Here is a 19,972-nt window from a genome sequence, read left to right on the forward strand (position 1 = left end):
ATCTAATCCGTGTGATACTGTCTGCTGAGCCGTGTATCTAATGCATGTGATACTGTCTGCTGAGCTGTGTATCTAATCCTATCATGTGTGATACTGTCTGCTGAGCTGTGTATCTAATCCTATCCTGTGTGATACTGTCTGCTGAGCTGTGTATCTAATCCTATCATGTGTGATACTGTCTGCTGAGCCGCTGTATCTATTCCTATCATGTGTGATACTGTCTGCTGAGCTGTGTATCTAATCCTATCATCTGTGATACTGTCTGCTGAGCTGTGTATCTAATCCTATCATGTGTGATACTGTCTGCTGAGCTGTGTATCTAATTCTATCATGTGTGATACTGTCTGCTGAGCTGTGTATCTAATCCTATCATGTGTGATACTGTCTGCTGAGCTGTGTATCTAATCCTATCATGTGTGATACTGTCTGCTGAGCTGTGTATCTAATCCTATCATGTGTGATACTGTCTGCTGAGCCGTGTATCTAATCCGTGTGATACTGTCTGCTGAGCCGTGTATCTAATGCATGTGATACTGTCTGCTGAGCTGTGTATCTAATCCTATCATGTGTGATACTGTCTGCTGAGCTGTGTATCTAATCCTATCCTGTGTGATACTGTCTGCTGAGCTGTGTATCTAATCCTATCATGTGTGATACTGTCTGCTGAGCCGCTGTATCTATTCCTATCATGTGTGATACTGTCTGCTGAGCTGTGTATCTAATGCATGTGATACTGTCTGCTGAGCTGTGTATCTAATCCTATCATGTGTGATACTGTCTGCTGAGCTGTGTATCTAATCCTATCATGTGTGATACTGTCTGCTGAGCTGTGTATCTAATCCTATCATGTGTGATACTGTCTGCTGAGCTGTGTATCTAATCCTATCATGTGTGATACTGTCTGCTGAGCTGTGTATCTAATCCTATCATGTGTGATACTGTCTGCTGAGCTGTGTATCTAATCCTATCATGTGTGATACTGTCTGCTGAGCCGCTGTATCTAATCCTATCATGTGTGATACTGTCTGCTGAGCTGTGTATCTAATCCTATCATGTGTGATACTGTCTGCTGAGCCATGTATCTAATCCTATCATGTGTGATACTGTCTGCTGAGCTGTGTATCTAATCCTATCATGTGTGATACTGTCTGCTGAGCTGTGTATCTAATCCTATCATGTGTGATACTGTCTGCTGAGCTGTGTATCTAATCCTATCATGTGTGATACTGTCTGCTGAGCCGCTGTATCTAATCCTATCATGTGTGATACTGTCTGCTGAGCTGTGTATCTAATCCTATCATGTGTGATACTGTCTGCTGAGCTGTGTATCTAATCCTATCATGTGTGATACTGTCTGCTGAGCTGTGTATCTAATCCTATCATGTGTGATACTGTCTGCTGAGCTGTGTATCTAATCCTATCATGTGTGATACTGTCTGCTCAGCCACTGTATCTAATCCTATCATGTGTGATACTGTCTGCTGAGCCGTGTATCTAATCCTATCATGTGTGATACTGTCTGCTGAGCTGTGTATCTAATCCTATCATGTGTGATACTGTCTGCTGAGCTGCTGTATCTAATCCTATCATGTGTGATACTGTCTGCTGAGCCGTGTATCTAATCCTATCATGTGTGATACTGTCTGCTGAGCCGTGTATCTAATCCTATCATGTGTGATACTGTCTGATGCGCCGTGTATCTAATCCTATCATGTGTGATACTGTCTGCTGAGCTGTGTATCTAATCCTATCATGTGTGATACTCTCTGCTGAGCTGTGCATCTAATCCTATCATGTGTGATACTGTGTGCTGAGCTGTGTATCTAATCCTATCATGTGTGATACTGTCTGCTGAGCCGTGTATCTAATCCTATCATGTGTGATTCTGTCTGCTGAGTTGTGTATCTAATCCTATCATGTGTGATACTGTCTGCTGAGCTGTGTATCTAATCCTATCATGTGTGATACTGTCTGCTGAGCTGTGTATCTAATCCTATCATGTGTGATACTGCCTGCTGAGCCGTGCATCTAATCCTATCATGTGTGATACTGCCTGCCGAGCTGTGTATCTAATCCTATCATGTGTGATACTGTCTGCCGAGCTATGTATCTAATCCTATCATGTGTGATACTGTCTGCTGAGCTGTGTATCTAATCCTATCATGTGTGATACTGTCTGCTGAGCCGTGCATCTAATCCTATCATGTGTGATACTGCCTGCCGAGCTGTGTATCTAATCTAATCATGTGTGATACTGTCTGCTGAGCCGTGCATCTAATCCTATCATGTGTGATACTGTCTGCTGAGCTGTGTATCTAATCCTATCATGTGTGATACTGTCTGCTGAGCTGTGTATCTAATCCTATCATGTGTGATACTGCCTGCCGAGCTGTGTATCTAATCCTATCATGTGTGATACTGTCTGCCGAGCTGTGTATCTAATCCTATCATGTGTGATACTGTCTGCTGAGCCACTGTATCTAATCCTATCATGTGTGATACTGTCTGCTGAGCTGTGTATCTAGTCCTATCATGTATCATACTGTCTGCTGAGCTGTGTATCTAATCCTATCATGTGTGATACTGTCTGCTGAGCTGTGTATCTAATCCTATCATGTGTGATACTGTCTGCTCAGCTGTGTATCTAATCCTATCATGTGTGATACTGCCTGCTGAGCCGTGCATCTAATCCTATCATGTGTGATACTGCCTGCTGAGCCGTGTATCTAATCCTATCATGTGTGATACTGTCTGCTGAGCCGTGTATCTAATCCTATCATGTGTGATACTACCTGCCAAGCTGTGTATCTAATCCTATCATGTGTGATACTATCTGCTGAGCTGTGTATCTAATCCTATCATGTGATACTGTCTGCTGAGCTGTGTATCTAATCCTATCATGTGTGATACTGTCTGCTGAGCCGCTGTATCTAATCCTATCATGTGTGATACTGTCTGCTGAGCCGTGTATCTAATCCTATCATGTGTGATACTGTCTGAGCTGTGTATCTAATCCTATCATGTGATACTGTCTGCTGAGCTGTGTATCTAATCCTATCATGAGTGATACTGTCTGCTGAGCTGTGTATCTAATCCTATCATGTGTGATACTGTCTGCTGAGCCGTGTATCTAATCCTATCATGTGTGATACTGTCTTTTGATACACTGTATCTAAGCTTATCTGTTCTCCTTCCTGAGGGATAATGAAAGGGACATTCAGAATAAGAATAAAGGGATCTAGTTTGATCTATTGTTTATATTTTGGGACATTCAGGAAATCTGTCTCTGTTTCCCATAGCAACCAATCACAAAGAACCAATCACAGCGCAGCTTTAGTTTCTTCCAATGCTCTTAGAAAATAAAAGCTGCGCTGTGATTGGGTCTTTGTGATTGGTTGTTATGGGAAACCGGGACAGATTTCGTGTCACACAGCTTTGATAGATGAGACCCAATGGGGGGGGGGGGGATTTGGTGTTTCATTCGCCTTCACCTAAAGGAAGTTGTAGTAAGAAGTGCCGATCTCTGGCCAGTCGAGCGCCAAAGAGTCAAACCTACGGCTGCCGGGAGCTGGCGCAGGTCCTGCAGTATAATATAGGCCGGTTTTCTGACATAAGTTATAGTATATTTATCGAGCTGCGTGCGAGAGGCGACGTAAAAATAAAAATGTTGATAATTTTTTGTGCAAAATTGTAATCTTGTGCAGATTGCGACCTTTTTTTTACACAATACCGACTTAGACGGCTCCATAACTTCCCTAATGTCTTTACCGTGTGACTCGGGAGGATTCCTGCGGCGGTGATGATATGACTTGTGCCTGGAGCGGCCCTAATAATAGTGGGGTCCCGGCTCGACCAGTTCCGCCACTAATTATAGTTGACATTGTCTACTATGTGGGACCTCGTATACAGCGAGGATCGGGCATGTTGGATTTCAGCCGCTTATTTCCCCTCTTTCACGTGAGCGCTGGGACATGACCACTGTGTGTGTATGGCGGAGTCGGGAGGAACCGCTTTCATAAACAAGCTGTAAAGTTTATAGTAGATCAGTTATAATCTCCGGCTATTAGTCGTAATCGTGTTCTTATAGATATCTCATCTCCGACACCCCCGGCCTGGATCCGGCTGACATTAACCAGTCTGTGCCTGGCAGCTGTCACCTGACATAAAGAAGGGACAGCCGGAGCAGCACAGGAGGGGTTAACAGGAGGTGACACACATGGAACACCCAGCACGGGACCCAACAGACCGACGGCCCATGTAACACCGATGCCACGCCGCTCGTCTCCTGCCTATAGACGCCTTAAAGGGGTTTTCCCATCTTGGAGATTTATGGCATATCCACAGTATATGTCCGATAGATGCGGGTCCCACCTTTCTCCAGAACGGGGCCCCCTAAACCCTTTACTACCTTGCTCAGCCCCTGCTGCCTCCAAGCCACTTCCTGATATTAGGTGGTCGGGAGCTACGGAGACAGCGTAAATCACTGTGCTATGCTGTTTCCATAATTCTATACATACAGTACCTGAATAATACCATCAAGTAGTGCTCATATAACCGTCCCATACAGTGCCTAAATAATACCACCCTATAGTAATCATATAATGTACCATACAGTGCCTAAATAATACCCCCCTATAGTGCTCATATAATGTACCATACAGTGCCTGAATAATACCCCCCTATAGTGCTCATATAATGTACCATACAGTGCCTGAATAATACCCCCCTATAGTGCTCATATAACAATGTACCTGCTCACGGTTTCCACAGGAGCCTCTAGTGGTGCATAGTGGTCATTACAGTACTTGGTAAAACACCACATAATTATTACATATTTATCTCTAACCTGACATGACTTCTGATTTAGGCTTTTCATTCCTCTCCTCAGTTGTGAGTTTTATACTCGGGGATGGAGGGTCTCCGAAGACATTGGCAGGGGGGTCCAGTACCTTCTAGCGCCTCCTCTGTACCTCTCTGGATTCCAGTCAATGTTATATAAAGACACTGGAAAGTTTAATGAAGAATCCAATATCCTACTATAATATAAAATATCTTACGGTAATAGTTCTGAATTACCGCTGCGCGCGCCTCGTCCTGCGGATGACAGCGCCACATCATCTGAATAAAGACCCCGCAGAGATAATCGCTCCCCCTCTGTCTGTACAATAATTCTATTCTCCCAGCGCATCCCCCATAACTCTGAATAACACTTATCATAATGTCCCCTAAATCTCACCCCCACCCTATAACACAGGTCTATATACTGCCGTGCGGACATGAGCTGTACATCCATAGACATCAGGGGTGAAGGCTTCACTACATTTCCCTCTGGATCCTCTAGTCATTCCTGATGGTTTTGTCCCTCTCAGGCTGCCATAGATCAGGCATTAAATTCGGTGTGAAACCTGAGAGGAGGAGGAGACAGCAGGGACTTTGCATTTATATAAAACCTGGGTGACTGTGTGACTAAATGACAACTCTATAGCTGCGGTAAGTAGTCAGGAGCAGAACTGGCTAACGTAGGAAAGAAAACTGCACTCCGCACGTCTTCCTTTATGGGGGAGTATGTTGTAGGGGGGTTTCTGGGTAAGATACTAAACTTCTAGTCGCACTGTTCTCTCTGGGCCCCCTCTTCTCCTTGATACCACTGCCTCCTCTTCCCTCATACGCTCTATTGTGTGGAGTCATTGATATACATTATATGAGCCGCCATAAAGTGATATTTGATCTTAGGCTGGGTGCCACATGTTCGGTGCCCGAATAGAGGGGGGGCAGAGGGTTCAGGCTCCCCGCAGTGTACACAGGTGACCAGAATTACAGCTCATCTTATCTTGGTGCGCCCTTTTATTACTCGGTCACAATAACCCTGTGGGCGCCGCTCAGCTGTCTGACAACGCAGATACCACGGAGAAATTCTTAAGAAATTGGCAGTGATGGGGTTAAGGTGATGTCACTGTACTGCCCTGCGCTACATGATGGGCGCCATATGGTACCTGGACACCAGAGGATCCTATATATACAGATAAAGAGAGTTATAGCTACATCCCTACAACAGACTGATAGCAGGTAAGTGGCTCATCCGCCGCCTGTAGGACTGGACAGAGGACGTTTATATATATATATATATATATATATATATAGGGTGATACAAGCCATAAGGGGCCACACTGGCCCAGAAGTCATAAGGGCACAGTTGGCATTGATGGTACAATCTTTATGATTAAATAATTTATAGTATAAGCATGGGGGTACTCAGTGGTGTGATTATCAGGGTATGAATGGGGGTACTCTCAGTGGTGTCATTATCAGGGTATGAATGGGGGTACTCTCAGTGATGTATATTACGGCTAACTTTAGGAGATGCCAATTGGCCGTGTTTTGGAGTGTGGCAGAAAAGGCGAAAGTGCCAACCACTGAGCCCCATACTGTCCAATATTCAGTGTATAGTAATGTTTCTCATCCCTAGGTCCTAGCTGTGGACTCGTGACATCTTCAGGACTAGTGACATCTTCAGGTCTCGTGACATCTTCAGGTCTCGTGACATCTTCAGGACTCGTGACATCTTCAGGACTCGTGACATCTTCAGGACTCGTGACATCTTCAGGACTCGTGACATCTTCAGGACTACGCTGCGCTCACCTTTCTCCACAATGCTGACTCTGCTATGCCTGTGTCTGCTCCTCGGCTCCTCAGTGGCCTCTAGTGGTGAGTGACAGTCATTACACTTCTCCCTGTCATTTCTTGCTCTCATTTATGTTCCTAATCTGCAGAGAATATAATCTCCCTCATCCTGTGTAATCCCGTCATACGTATAATGTCTGGATGTGTCGAGGCCTCCGCTGCAGGGGGTTCTCCATGAATTATCTCTTCTCATTACATCCTATAGTGCAGTCCCGTCTGTCTTCCTTCGCGGGGGAGCACGGGGCAGGAGGGGGCACAGCATTCTCTTTCTCTTCCGAGCAGCTGAAAGGACCAATAACAGGACTGCGAGTGAGGGAGAATCCAGCGCATGTCTTAGGGTGAGATACTTTATATGTCATTGCGTCTTTTCTACCCAGAGCAGGCGACAAATCTTAAACGGACTTTCCATAGATTGATCAAAAACTTTTCCAGGTGTTTGATCTCTTGCTGGACAATAAAATGGTAACAGTTGTTTCCGGCTGCAGCCATGTTGATTTTTTATGTGAATTCAGGTCGGAGGAGAAGTTAGCTACTTCCTTTCTCACTGATTCTATTAAACGACACTTCCCAACATTCCTGTTTTTTCAGCTAGATAGAATAAGACGCAGCGGGGACTGTATAGACTGTTATTGATGGTGAAGTCTCTGCGCTGTCTCGTCCCTGATAGACAAATAAACATTTGGTCACTGATACCGGATTATAATTCACACTGCAGTACAGATTCAGAAAATCAATCATTTATATTGCACCACAGTGAGACAAATAAGAGGGTTCATTGACTGCCAGGGAGAGCTGTGGAAGGGGAGGAGGAGCCTCTGGGTGACCGGGTGACAGAAAAAACAGCCGCATGAGAGCTAATATGGCTGACAGTGGTAGGTATCAGACAGCTACTCCCTAACCCATAAACTGAAGACAGGAGACATCTGGAGCACAAACAACTGAAAGAGACTGCACAGGAGGAAGAGACTGCACAGGAGGAAGAGACTGCACAGGAGGAAGAGACTGCACAGGAGGAAGAGACTGCACACAGTGACTGCACAGGAGGAAGAGAGGAGGCTCCAGCTTTGTTTGGGGTTTTGCTTAAATGACCAAGTTCAATTTTGTAGTTCATTAAACTACTTTTCAGTAGCAGATAACGCCTTCTCTCTGCAGAGCATCTTCCCTGCAGAGCGTCTATTCTATTTCCTTTCTTGTAGTCATGTTTTTTGTCTTCTCCAGGATCCAGCTCCAGTATGGCGGCACATGGGGTCCTTATTATGGGAATTCAGTAGGAACGCTCCATGAGATCTTGCTGTACCCGGGGGAGGACATCACTCAGGTGTCCGGGAAGGTGGCCGCCTACGTCAACGACCTGATGTTTGTGACCAGCCGCTGGAGAATATTTAGATTTGGTCAACCCTCCGGCACCAGTTTCAATGATTTCCCTCTGTATGGCGGCACCGTCCTCCGCTATGTGAGTGGTCGCTATTCATCCGTTATTCACAGCATTGGTTTCCATTGGGGAGTCAGTCCAGGTTGTGTCCATTGCACTAAAGAAACTAAATGATGGGAACCCCAAAAGTGGTGGAAGCAAGAATGATCTAGAGGGTCCCTGACCCTGACCCATGGATGACGACGTAACTCCGACTGCTTCATAGATCTTTTCTACCCCAAATAACGATCCTTTATTCAATGTTTCTACCTGTCCATTAACTTTACATGTCCCTTCCCCCACACACCTATCGAAAATCGCTTGTGTGGTCCCAGTATTGGCACAAACAACTAATGGCTGCCGACACCAGAAAATAAAGTGTAATCCTATATATTGTGCGTCTCATAATACTGAAACAACCAAATGTGACCACACGGCGGCGCTGTTCTTACCTTGTACTTCTCTAGAGAATAATCACTGAATAAATTAAAGATTTTTCCATGATAAAAAGTTGTAGTCGTGATGAAATAACGCTGCACCACTCACACAACAATATATACAGTGTCCATACTGACTAGTAATCAATGGTACATTACTTATCGAGTACAGATCCTGAGTTACATCCTGTATTATACTCCAGAGCTGCACTCACTATTCTGCTGGTGGGGTCACTGTGTACATACATTACATTACTTATCGAGTACAGATCCTGAGTTATATCCTGTATTATACTCCAGAGCTGCACTCACTATTCTACTGGTGGAGTCACTGTGTACATACATTACATTACTTATCCTGTACTGATCCTGAGTTACATCCTGTATTACTCCAGAGCTGCACTCACTATTCTGCTGGTGGAGTCACTGTGTACATAAATTACATTACTTATCCTGTACTGATCCTGAGTTATATCCTGTATTATACTCCAGAGCTGCACTCACTATTCTGCTGGTGGAGTCACTGTGTACATACATTACATTACTTATCCTGTACTGATCCTGAGTTATATCCTGTATTATACTCCAGAGCTGCACTCACTATTCTGCTGGTGGAGTCACTGTGTACATACATTACATTACTTATCCTGTATCTCTTTATTTTATATAAATTTACAAAACATAAACTGAAAAACAAATACATAACTAATTCCATATAACCAAAAAGTCACAACCCAATTCTTATAAACAAATTATCTTATATACATCTCTGTATATGAGAAGAGAAAACGATACCAGACCCGGCCACATACACCCCACTCTTATATACTTACATCTACACTTCATCCGAAACTAAACAATAACTAGAATATATACAAACATCATATAAACGTAATCCAAAGTACCAACAGAAAATCCCCCGACCCGCGTCACCCAAGGGCCTAAAGAAACAACATAATAATAATGCTAATAATAATAAAACAACAACATAATAATGATGATAATAATCAAACACCATAATAATAACAAATAAAAGAATAATAATAATAACAAATAAAATAATAATAATAACAAAAACAATCCAAAATATAATAATACTAATCCCAATTTTTTTTTTTTTTTTTTTATCCTTTTTTTTTTTTTTTATATATATATATTTTTTAATCACACTATACACATCCTGACTTTCCCTAACCTTACCCTTCTTACCTAAACTCCACCACCCCAGCCAGCATCTCGCCTCATGTCCTCTCACGTCCGCATAGTCCAGATGCTGGCCCCCACCACCACACCCAACACCCCAGCCCAGCCCCCCGCCCCATGTCCTCCCATGTCCGCATAGTCCGGGGCTGGGTCAGGCACACCCCCCCCCCCCCCGACCCCTCCCAACCTATCTATTAACCCCCTTAAGTCTATCCCTATTCTAACAACATTTTTACAATATAATACAATACACATCACCAACTTGTCCAAATACCAAACCATATACAAAATACACCGTACCCGAAAGCACCAAGTTCGGTCGCTTGTAAACCTTTTTCCTGCCATTTCAATCCTAAACAAAACAAAAATCTTCCTGTGCTTACCTAGCCCATCACCAGATAGAGAGAAGGGAAAGCCCCCCCCAGCTCCCCCCCAGAGGCCAAGGTACCACGTCCACCGCTGCACCCTCCCTATCGCTTGCCCTATCTCCTTACCCTATTACTAGCCCTTTCTTGACCCTATTGAAAGCTGACCCTATGCTGACCCTCACCTTTCCCTTATTCCGAGCCCTATCGCTATATTTTTTTGGGTGCCTCAGCGGAACGCAGACCCCCACCTCCAGTTGAGCACCGGTGACGACCCCCCCCCCCCTCCCTCATGAAGGCAGACACATTAAGGCACCCAAAAGGAAAAGCCCCTCCAAAGACGAGAGGCTTTGGATGCTCCCAATCTGCCAACCTCCAAAGAATGCACCTTCACCAGGTCACCCATGATATTGCTAACAACCTCATCCACTAGGAGGATTTTCTTCTGTGTAGAAACTAGACATCGTGCATTCCACATAAAGTGCCTGACCACTATACTGACTAGAAACAAGGTGCAATGGTCCCTACCACCGAGGTCTCCGAACACTCCATAGGCCCACCCAGCATAGGAGAGGCTGGTTAGGCCTGGCCAACCAATGGAGGCTCCCACCCTTTTGTATACCTCTGTATTGAAAGGGCAATGAAGCAGGAAATGCTCCATGCTTTCCAGCACTCCGCCGCACTCCTCCCGGGGGCAATCCCGATCATCAGAGCTTCTGCACTTTAGATTGTCCCTCACATACAGTCTCCCATGGAAGCAACGCCAAGCCAGATCCCAAAACTTCTGGGGAATCCTCGCTGAATTTAAAAGTTTTAATCCCACCCCGAGGTCACTACTTGGGCAGTCTTTGAGCGCCAGGGGCTTCTGGAAGTGGGTCATCAGGACCCTCTTGTCAAGAAATTTTCTCGACATGGTCCTGATCTCCCACACCTCCAGACCCCACCGGCGAACAATCTTCAGCGCCAGGGTGGCATAAGCCGGGAGATGTCCGTGAGGTGTACGCAGGTCTTTCACTTGCCCTCCTCTCCCCCATTCCTGGAAGAAAGGCCGAAACCACCCCCTGCAGGAGGATATCCACCAAGGAGCCCTCTCTTGCCAGAGGTTTGCCAGGTTGATCTTAACAAAGGTGTTCACTAGGAACACCACCGGGTTAACCATACCTAACCCGCCTAGTGTCCTTGGTAGGTAAGTAACCTCCCTCTTGATTAGGTTGAGCCTGTTCCCCCATAACAGCTGGAAGAACAGGCTATAGACCCGAGTCCAGAGAGGTTCTGGCAAGATGCACACACTGCCCAGGTAAAGCAACATGGGCACCAGGTAGGCCTTGGCCAAGTGAACCCTTTCCCTCAGGGTTAAGGACCAACCCTTCCATTGGTCGACCTTCTGGGCAACTAGATTCAGCCTATCCTCCCAGTTCTTCTTGGGGTAATCACCCGGGCCAAATTCGACTCCTAAGATCTTAGCAGACCCCTGAGGCTCTGGAAGGGTGTCCGGGAGATCAAAACCAGGATCTCCTCCTCCCAGCCAGAGACTTTTGCACTTATCCCGGTTGATCTTGGACCCAGATGCCAATGAGTAACGCTCCACTTCCGACATCACCCACTCTGCCTCCCCTCTCGAGGAGACAAAAATGGAGACGTCGTCTGCGTACGCAACCACCCTCTGAGTGGCCTCCGGCCCCTCCAGGCCGGCCCCGACTCCCGCCAATGGCCCACGATCGATCCTTTTAAGAAAAGGATCAATTGCGAACGCATATAGCAAAGGGCTCAAGGGACAACCCTGGCGGACACCAGACCCAACCTCAAAGGGGGTTCCAACCCAACCGTTCACCAGCGCAAAAGTCTCAGCCCCAGTGTATAAGGTCTGTAGCCAATTGACAAACCCCCCCGGTAGGCCGTACCTCAGAAGGACCGACCAGAGGTACTCGTGGTCCACCCGGTCAAAAGCCTTGGCCTGGTCCAAGGACAGGATGTACCCCTCCCACCGACCAGAATTTCCCTGCTCCACTGCCTCTCTGACACTGAGGACAGCACTAAATGTGCTGCGGCCTGGAACAGAGCAATGCTGGACCGGCGAAAGGAGCCGGGATGCAAACTTCACCAGCCGATTAAACAGCACCTTTGCGAGAACCTTTCTGTCCGTATTGAGCAGCGCTATGGGACGCCAATTCTCAATACGGGTCGAGTCTTTACCCTTCGATAAAACGATCAAGGCCGACCTCCTCATTGACATTGGCAAAGTACCCGAGGAAAGGCACTCATTAAACACCTCAGTCAAGAGGGGAACTAGGGTTCCTTTAAAAGTCTTATAAAACTCGGATGTTAAGCCATCCGGCCCTGGCGATTTTTTGAGGGCAAGCCCATCAATAGCCAATCCCACTTCCTCTTCCTTGATCGAGTCTATCAAAACACCGAGAGAGGGGTCTACCCCTGGCTCAGGGATGGTTTCAGCCAGGAAAGCCGACATCTCGTCTCGGTTTGGATCTTGCTTCCCCAAGAGGTGCGAGTAGAAGGATCTGACGACCTCCAAGATCCCTGATTTGGATCTCTTCAGAGATCCTGTACTATCAATCAGTCCTGTCACAACCTTACGACTCACTGACATCTTACAGTTCCTGTAGGGGTCGGGCGAGCGGTACCTCCCGAAATCCCTTTCAAGAACTAAAGATGTGTGCCTATCATACTGACACCTCCTGAGCAAAGCTTTCACCACGGAGATCTCCTCCCCACTACCCCCGGTTGAGACCAGATGTTCGAGTTTCCTCCTCAGTTCCTGATATAGGCGGTACCTACTCATGGACCTGAGGCTCGAGAGCCTGCGGAAAAATCCTGCCACCCGGACTTTAAACAACTCCCACCACTCAGACTTAGTACCACTGAGATCCAACAAAGGTACCTGGCTCTGAAGAAAATCCTCAAAGTCCTGTCTTATCTCCGCTTCTTCCAAGAGAGTAGAATTCAGCCTCCATATACCTCTTCCCATCTGGAGGGACTCTGCAATGTTCAAAGAGAAAATAATCATACAGTGATCGGAGAACTCCACCTCAACAACGGACACTGGTGAAGAGATGGCTTCCTCCTTCAAAAAAAACCTGTCTATCCTAGACCTACAACTACCTCTACGATAGGTGAAACCCGAGTGGCCTGGGGTATGCCTGATGTGGATATCCACCAGGCGAGCATCGCTAACTATATTTTTTAATGCTACACTATCGTAGGTCAATTTTTTATCTCCGGAACCTCCTCTATCTCGGGGTCTCATGACAGTATTGAAGTCCCCTCCAAAGATAACTTGTCGACCTGAAAAAAGGAAAGGCTTAATCCTCATGAAGAGACTTTTACGGTCCCATTTGCTCTGGGGTCCGTATATATTGATTAGTCTTAATTCCTGTCCCCTCATGAGGACATCTAAGATCAAGCACCTCCCCATTTCTAACTCAATCATCCGTCGGCATGTTACCGGTGCGGTGAAAAGGACCGCCACTCCGCTATAGGGCTCAGCCGCAAGAGACCAGTAGGAGGGCCCGCGTCGCCACTCCCTCCTAGATTTAACGACGTCTGCCAAAAGTGACAGCCTGGTCTCCTGCAAAAACAAAATGTCGGCTTCAACTCGGCCAAGAAAATCAAAGGCTGCAAATCTCGCCCTATCTGACTTAATGCTGGCAACGTTAATTGATGCCAGCGTCAACGGAGTGGGTGCCGCCATCATGGATGTTTGAGTTAGACGGCTTTCTTCTTCCCACCCCCCCCTCTATCTGATGAGGACCCCCCTTCTTTGCCTCGCTTCTTGCAAACTGAGGAGTCCATACTCACCACCCTATTCCCATCTTCATCCCCAAGTTCCGGGTCAACCTCCCCCTCTGGGGGCAACGGCCCCTGCAGCAGGGGAGGCTCAACGACTCTAGGGTGCCCTACCATGCCCTCCCTCTTAGTATGAGAGGCTGGAATGTCCACGAGAGCATGGTATCGATCAGTAGAGCGCACCAGGGGGGTACAGGATTTACCTTCCTGGGCCAGGGCGGGGCCAGATGTATTTGGCCCTTGGGTTTTGCCCGGTGTCCCTTTTGCTGTAGGCTGAGTCCTCTCTTCCTCTCCCACACTTTCATAGTGGGAGGACTGAGAGTCCTCAGCCCTCTGCTCCCTTTGGATCCTCCTCATCTCCCCGTTCAATTCGGCCTCCCCAGGGGCATCAGCTTCAGGGGGGGCATCCAGATCCGAATCAGAGGTCGTCCCAGTTTCCTGGAGCGCCCTCCAAATCCTCTCCTTCCTTCGCTTCTCCGCCCTTCTCTGGCGAGAAGGGGGACCCTTCTTTGCATTCTTCCCTTGCCCCTGTGCCCCATCGTCCCTGCCCGCACCCTCACCCACGGAGGCCTCCCTCCTTTCATCCTCCGCAGGTTTGGAACAGGCATTGACAACAGAGCGAGGACACCGACTGAACGGGTGACCTAAGTCACCACACAGGTTGCAGCGAATACGGTCACACGATGCGGCTAGATGACCAATCCCCCCACAATGAGCACACTTCTGCACCTTGCAGCCTGCACTCAAATGTGAGGGGTCGCCACACCGGTGACACAACTTCGGCTGCCCCTGGTAGAAGACAAGGATCCGATCTCTTCCCAGGAAAGCAGACGATGGTATGTGGGACACCGTCTGTCCCAGACGCTTTAGTTTAACCATGAACGTCCAGGCCCCTGACCAGATGCCAAACTCATCCATGTTCTTCCGTGGCATCTCTACTACCTCTCCGTACCTTCCCAACCAGGTCATGATATCAATACAAGAGAGTGACTTGTTACGGGTAAGAACGGTCACTCTCTTGGGACCACTTTGGCGAGAAATTGCTTGTGCAGCAAAGTCTCGCCAGCCAGGCTCGTCCTTCATCAGCTCGTAGTTCCCCCAGAAGACCTCAAGGCCCCCTAGGTGAACAAAGCTGATGTCAAACTCGACCGAGCCATGAGGATGTATCAAGGCAAAGATGTCACTCGCCTTGAAGCCCATCCCCAGCAGCAGCTCCACCACCCTCTTTCTGGGAGGGCACGCATCATTGCCACGCCACCGGAGACGGACCACATTCCTCCTGGCTACAGCCTGCCCGGCTGTTGGGAGCGACCACTGATCTCCTCGTTGCTCTCGGAAGGCATTTAGACCATATCTGTCTATCCAGAAAGACAGGTCCTTCTGCACTCCCCCTATGGTTAGGGTTTGCTTTCCCTCTCTTAAAGCGTCCAAGAGACGTTGTTGCAAGTTACCGTCCCCGGACCTTGAGGATGAAGATGGGTGGGCCCGCTGTCCCCCCGCTGCCACACCAGCATAAGACCTGCCGGATGTCACAGCAAGAGGAGCGCCAGGCCCATTGCCCCTGGTTGATACCCCATCCCCACCACCCACAGACACAGCACTCAACACCCCATTACCAGCAGACACTCCAGCAACTTTATTTACAGACACCTGCATACCCCCAGCAGTTTCCACATCCACAGCTGCAACTTTTTCATTTAACCCACCAGGTCCCCCTGCAGTCATCCTTCTGGCCAGGCCTGGTTCTATGTTATGTATTTTTTCTGTACATTTTGTGTGGGTAGACACTGCTTCAGTCTCCGCATCATCAGGCACCTTTGCAGGGACGCCACCAGATGTTATAAGCGGTGTCCCCGCTGTGCCCTCCGCCTCATTAACCTCCATCTGTTCTATGCGCGGAACATTTTTGGGAAAGGGGCCACCGCCGCCCCCGACGCCAGCAGCCCCCTTCTCGCCTACACCACTTTTCAACGATGCGGACGAAGGAGCCACTGACGTCACTGGAGCCGCCTCCGGCGCCGGACCACTCCCCCCTCCCACAGAGGAGTGGCCAACAGAGCCGGAGCCCCCTCTGTGACCGCCCTTGTCCGGAACGTCTGACGGCTTTACTGCGACACCGACAGACTTCCGGCTTTCAGACACCACATCCGGTTTCTGGTTTACCCGTTCTCCCGACCCCTGACTCGCATCAAAGACCAGTTTCCCGGGCTCGCCATTCACCGGACACGGGGACACACCCCCTGGCGTCACCAGGCCACCAGTACCGCCCCCTTTGCAGGGGTTGGCGTCCGGCGCCATTTTGACCACCACGTGCTCTAATGCCGGACCCGTAACACTCTCCCCGCATTCCCGCTCCAGCCCCACTGCAGAGGCTTGAGCTGGGGGTCTTGCGGGACCTGCGCCCTGATCCTGACTTTCATCTGGCTCAGAGCACAGGAAGGATCTTGCTGTATACACCATTTTAAATGAACCTTTAGCAGATTTTTTTTCCTTTTCCTTTTTTTTCTTCTTAAATTTTTTTTTCTTTTGCTTTTCCTCCTCTGCGGGTAACTCCGCACCAAAACAAAATCCCTGGAAGGATACCGGCGACTCCACATTACGGATCTGTGTAAGTAATCCTGGAGGCCGCTCACTGTCAGTATCAAAACTCTCCTGATTTCTCCCAGCTGTGAGTCCACCCTCCTCCTCCTCACTGCTCCTGGGTGCCTCAGAATCTGAGCCTTCTCTGGACTTTACATTCTCATGCTCCATTTTCTCCCCCACATTTTCCTTTGCTGTGTCTGGGGCTCTGCTGTCTTCCTCCATACTTTCTATTTTTATAGGTGCTGCCATCTCGGCAAACCTCTCTTCGTTTTTTAACTTTTCTCCAAACACCCCTCCGCCTGCCAAAATCTCCTCACGTCTCTCTTCCACTTCTTTTATTTCCTCCAACAAGGATTTCACATTTAAAAGGTATCGGGACCTCTTACCTCCTGAGGCTTTTGCAGCTCTTCCTCTGGCGACCGCCAAGTCCGCACGGAGCCGTTGCAGCGACTTCCTGAGGTCCCGATACTCCTCCAACCGCATAGCCAGACGGGAGCTGAAGTTCTCCACCGTCTCTCCGGTCCTCAGCTGTCCCCATTCCTCCACACGACCGTCATCCAAATGTCCGGACGGTGCTGGTCCTTCTCCAGACGACAACACCTCGATCACCCTGCCGGACCGCGTCTCCATACCCTTATCCAGGGTTCCAGCCTCAGGAGGAGCCAGGACAGCCTTGCCCCGAGATGATCTCCTCACCCCTGCGACTGTTTGCATATTCCCAGCCAGCTGGGATGACCCTCTACCCCCCGCTGGCATGCTCCGGGAGGTAGAGGTCTGAGGCTCCATCCTAGGATGGAACCCCCCTCAGGGTACTTTCCAAGCCCAGGCAGATGGTATGAGGCCTGGGCAGATAGGATAAGGAAAGTCCCTGGATCCAAGGCCTGCACGGAAGTCTCAGCAGCTCTCTCCACACGTCCTACTCCACCTACTCCAGAGCTGCACTGACTATTCTGCTGGTGGAGTCACTGTGTACATATATTACATTACTTATCCTGTACTGATCCTGAGTTACATCCTGTATTATACTCCAGAGCTGCACTCACTATTCTGCTGGTGGAGTCACTATGTACATACATTACATTACTTATCGAGTACAGATCCTGAGTTATATCCTGTATTATACTCCAGAGCTGCACTCACTATTCTGCTGGTGGAGTCACTGTGTACATACATTACTTATCCTGTACAGATCCTGAGTTATATCCTGTATTACTCCAGAGCTGCACTCACTCTTCTGCTGGTGGAGTCACTGTGTACATACATAACATTACTTATCCTGTACTGATCCTGAGTTACATCCTGTATTATACTCCAGAGCTGCACTCACTATTCTGCTGGTGGAGTCACTGTGTACATACATTACATTACATATCCTGTACTGATCCTGAGTTACATTCTGTATCTCTTTATTTTATATAAATTTACAAAACATAAACTGAAAAACAAATACATAACTAATTCCATATAACCAAAAAGTCACAACCCAATTCTTATAAACAAATTTTCTTATATACATCTCTGTATATGAGAAGAGAAAACCATACCAGACCCGGCCACATACACCCCACTCTTATATACTTACATCTACACTTCATCCGAAACTAAACAATAACTAGAATATATACAAACATCATATAAACGTAATCCAAAGTACCAACAGAAAATCCCCCGACCCGCGTCACCCAAGGGCCTAAAGAAACAACATAATAATGATAAAATAATAATAATAAAACAACATAATAATAATAAAATAATAATAATAACCCCAAAAATCAAAAATATAATAATACTAATCCCAATTTTTTTTTTTTTTTTTTTATATATATGTATATTTTTTAATCACACTATACACATCCTGACTTTCCCTAACCTTACCCTTCTTACCTAAACTCCACCACCCCAGCCAGCATCTCGCCTCATGTCCTCTCACGTCCGCATAGTCCAGATGCTGGCCCCCACCACCACACCCAACACCCCAGCCCAGCCCCCCGCCCCATGTCCTCCCATGTCCGCATAGTCCGGGGCTGGGTCAGGCAAACCCCCCCCCCCCCCCGACCCCCTCCCAACCTATCTATTAACCCCCTTAAGTCTATCCCTATTCTAACAACATTTCTACATTATAATACAATACACGTCACCAACCTGTCCAAATACCAAACCATATACAAAATACACCGTACCCGAAAGCACCAAGTTCGGTCGCTTGTAAACCTTTTTCCTGCCATTTCAATCCTAAACAAAACAAAAATCTTCCAGTGCTTACCTAGCCCATCACCAGATAGAGAGAAGGGAAAGCCCCCCCCAGTTCCCCCCCAGAGGCCAAGGTACCACGTCCACCGCTGCACCCTCCCTATCGCTTGCCCTATCTCCTTACCCTATTACTAGCCCTTTCTTGACCCTATTGAAAGCTGACCCTATGCTGACCCTCACCTTTCCCTTATTCCGAGTCCTATCGCTATATTTTTTATTGGTGCCTCAGCGGAACGCAGACCCCCACCTCCAGTTGAGCACCGGTGACGACTCCCCCTCCCTCATGAAGGCAGACACATTAAGGCACCCAAAAGGAAAAGCCCCTCCAAAGACGAGAGGCTTTGGATGCTCCCAATCTGCCAACCTCCAAAGAATGCACCTTCACCAGGTCACCCATGATATTGCTAACAACCTCATCCACTAGGAGGATTTTCTTCTGGGTAGAAACTAGACATCGTGCATTCCACATAAAGTGCCTAACCACTATACTGACTAGAAACAAGGTGCAATGGTCCCTACCACCGAGGTCTCCGAACACTCCATAGGCCCACCCAGCATAGGAGAGGCTGGTTAGGCCTGGCCAACCAATGGAGGCTCCCACCCTTTTGTATACCTCTGTATTGAAAGGGCAATGAAGCAGGAAATGCTCCATGCTTTCCAGCACTCCGCCACACTCCTCCCGGGGGCAATCCCGATCATCAGAGCTTCTGCACTTTAGATTGTCCCTCACATACAGTCTCCCATGGAAGCAACGCCAAGCCAGATCCCAAAACTTCTGGGGAATCCTCGCTGAATTTAAAAGTTTTAATCCCACCCCGAGGTCACTACTTGGGCAGTCTTTGAGCGCCAGGGGCTTCTGGAAGTGGGTCATCAGGACCCTCCTGTCAAGAAATTTTCTCGACATGGTCCTGATCTCCCACACCTCCAGACCCCACCGGCGAACAATCTTCAGCGCCAGGGTGGCATAAGCCGGGAGATGTCCGTGAGGTGTACGCAGGTCTTTCACTTGCCCTCCTCTCTCCCATTCCTGGAAGAAAGGCCGAAACCACCCCCTGCAGGAGGATATCCACCAAGGAGCCCTCTCTTGCCAGAGGTTTGCCAGGTTGATCTTAACAAAGGTGTTCACTAGGAACACCACCGGGTTAACCATACCTAACCCGCCTAGTGTCCTTGGTAGGTAAGTAACCTCCCTCTTGATTAGGTTGAGCCTGTTCCCCCATAACAGCTGGAAGAACAGGCTA

General features: G+C 47.9%; 1 protein-coding gene across 1 annotated transcript; it reads left to right on the forward strand.

Annotated features, from left to right (window-relative positions):
• The first annotated feature begins 6,482 nt into the window (after positions 1-6,482).
• Positions 6,483-8,564, forward strand: LOC142726239 (zymogen granule membrane protein 16-like). Its single transcript, XM_075849005.1, has 3 exons — positions 6,483-6,705; positions 6,887-7,019; positions 7,900-8,564. Exons 1-3 carry the CDS (start codon positions 6,651-6,653, stop codon positions 8,225-8,227), a joined length of 516 nt encoding a protein of 171 aa, XP_075705120.1. The 5' UTR covers positions 6,483-6,650; the 3' UTR covers positions 8,228-8,564.
• The last annotated feature ends 11,408 nt before the right edge of the window (positions 8,565-19,972 follow it).

Source organism: Rhinoderma darwinii, unplaced genomic scaffold (assembly GCF_050947455.1).
Source record: "Rhinoderma darwinii isolate aRhiDar2 unplaced genomic scaffold, aRhiDar2.hap1 Scaffold_619, whole genome shotgun sequence".
Lineage (NCBI taxonomy): Eukaryota > Metazoa > Chordata > Amphibia > Anura > Rhinodermatidae > Rhinoderma > Rhinoderma darwinii.

Coding starts and splice junctions, on each gene's coding strand:
- LOC142726239 (XM_075849005.1), top strand. CDS start 6,651: ATGCTGACTCTGCTATGCCTGTGTCTGCTCCTCGGCTCCTCAGTGGCC. Junction 6,706..6,886: donor CTCCTCAGTGGCCTCTAGTG/GTGAGTGACAGT, acceptor TACATCCTATAG/TGCAGTCCCGTCTGTCTTCC. Junction 7,020..7,899: donor AATCCAGCGCATGTCTTAGG/GTGAGATACTTT, acceptor TGTCTTCTCCAG/GATCCAGCTCCAGTATGGCG.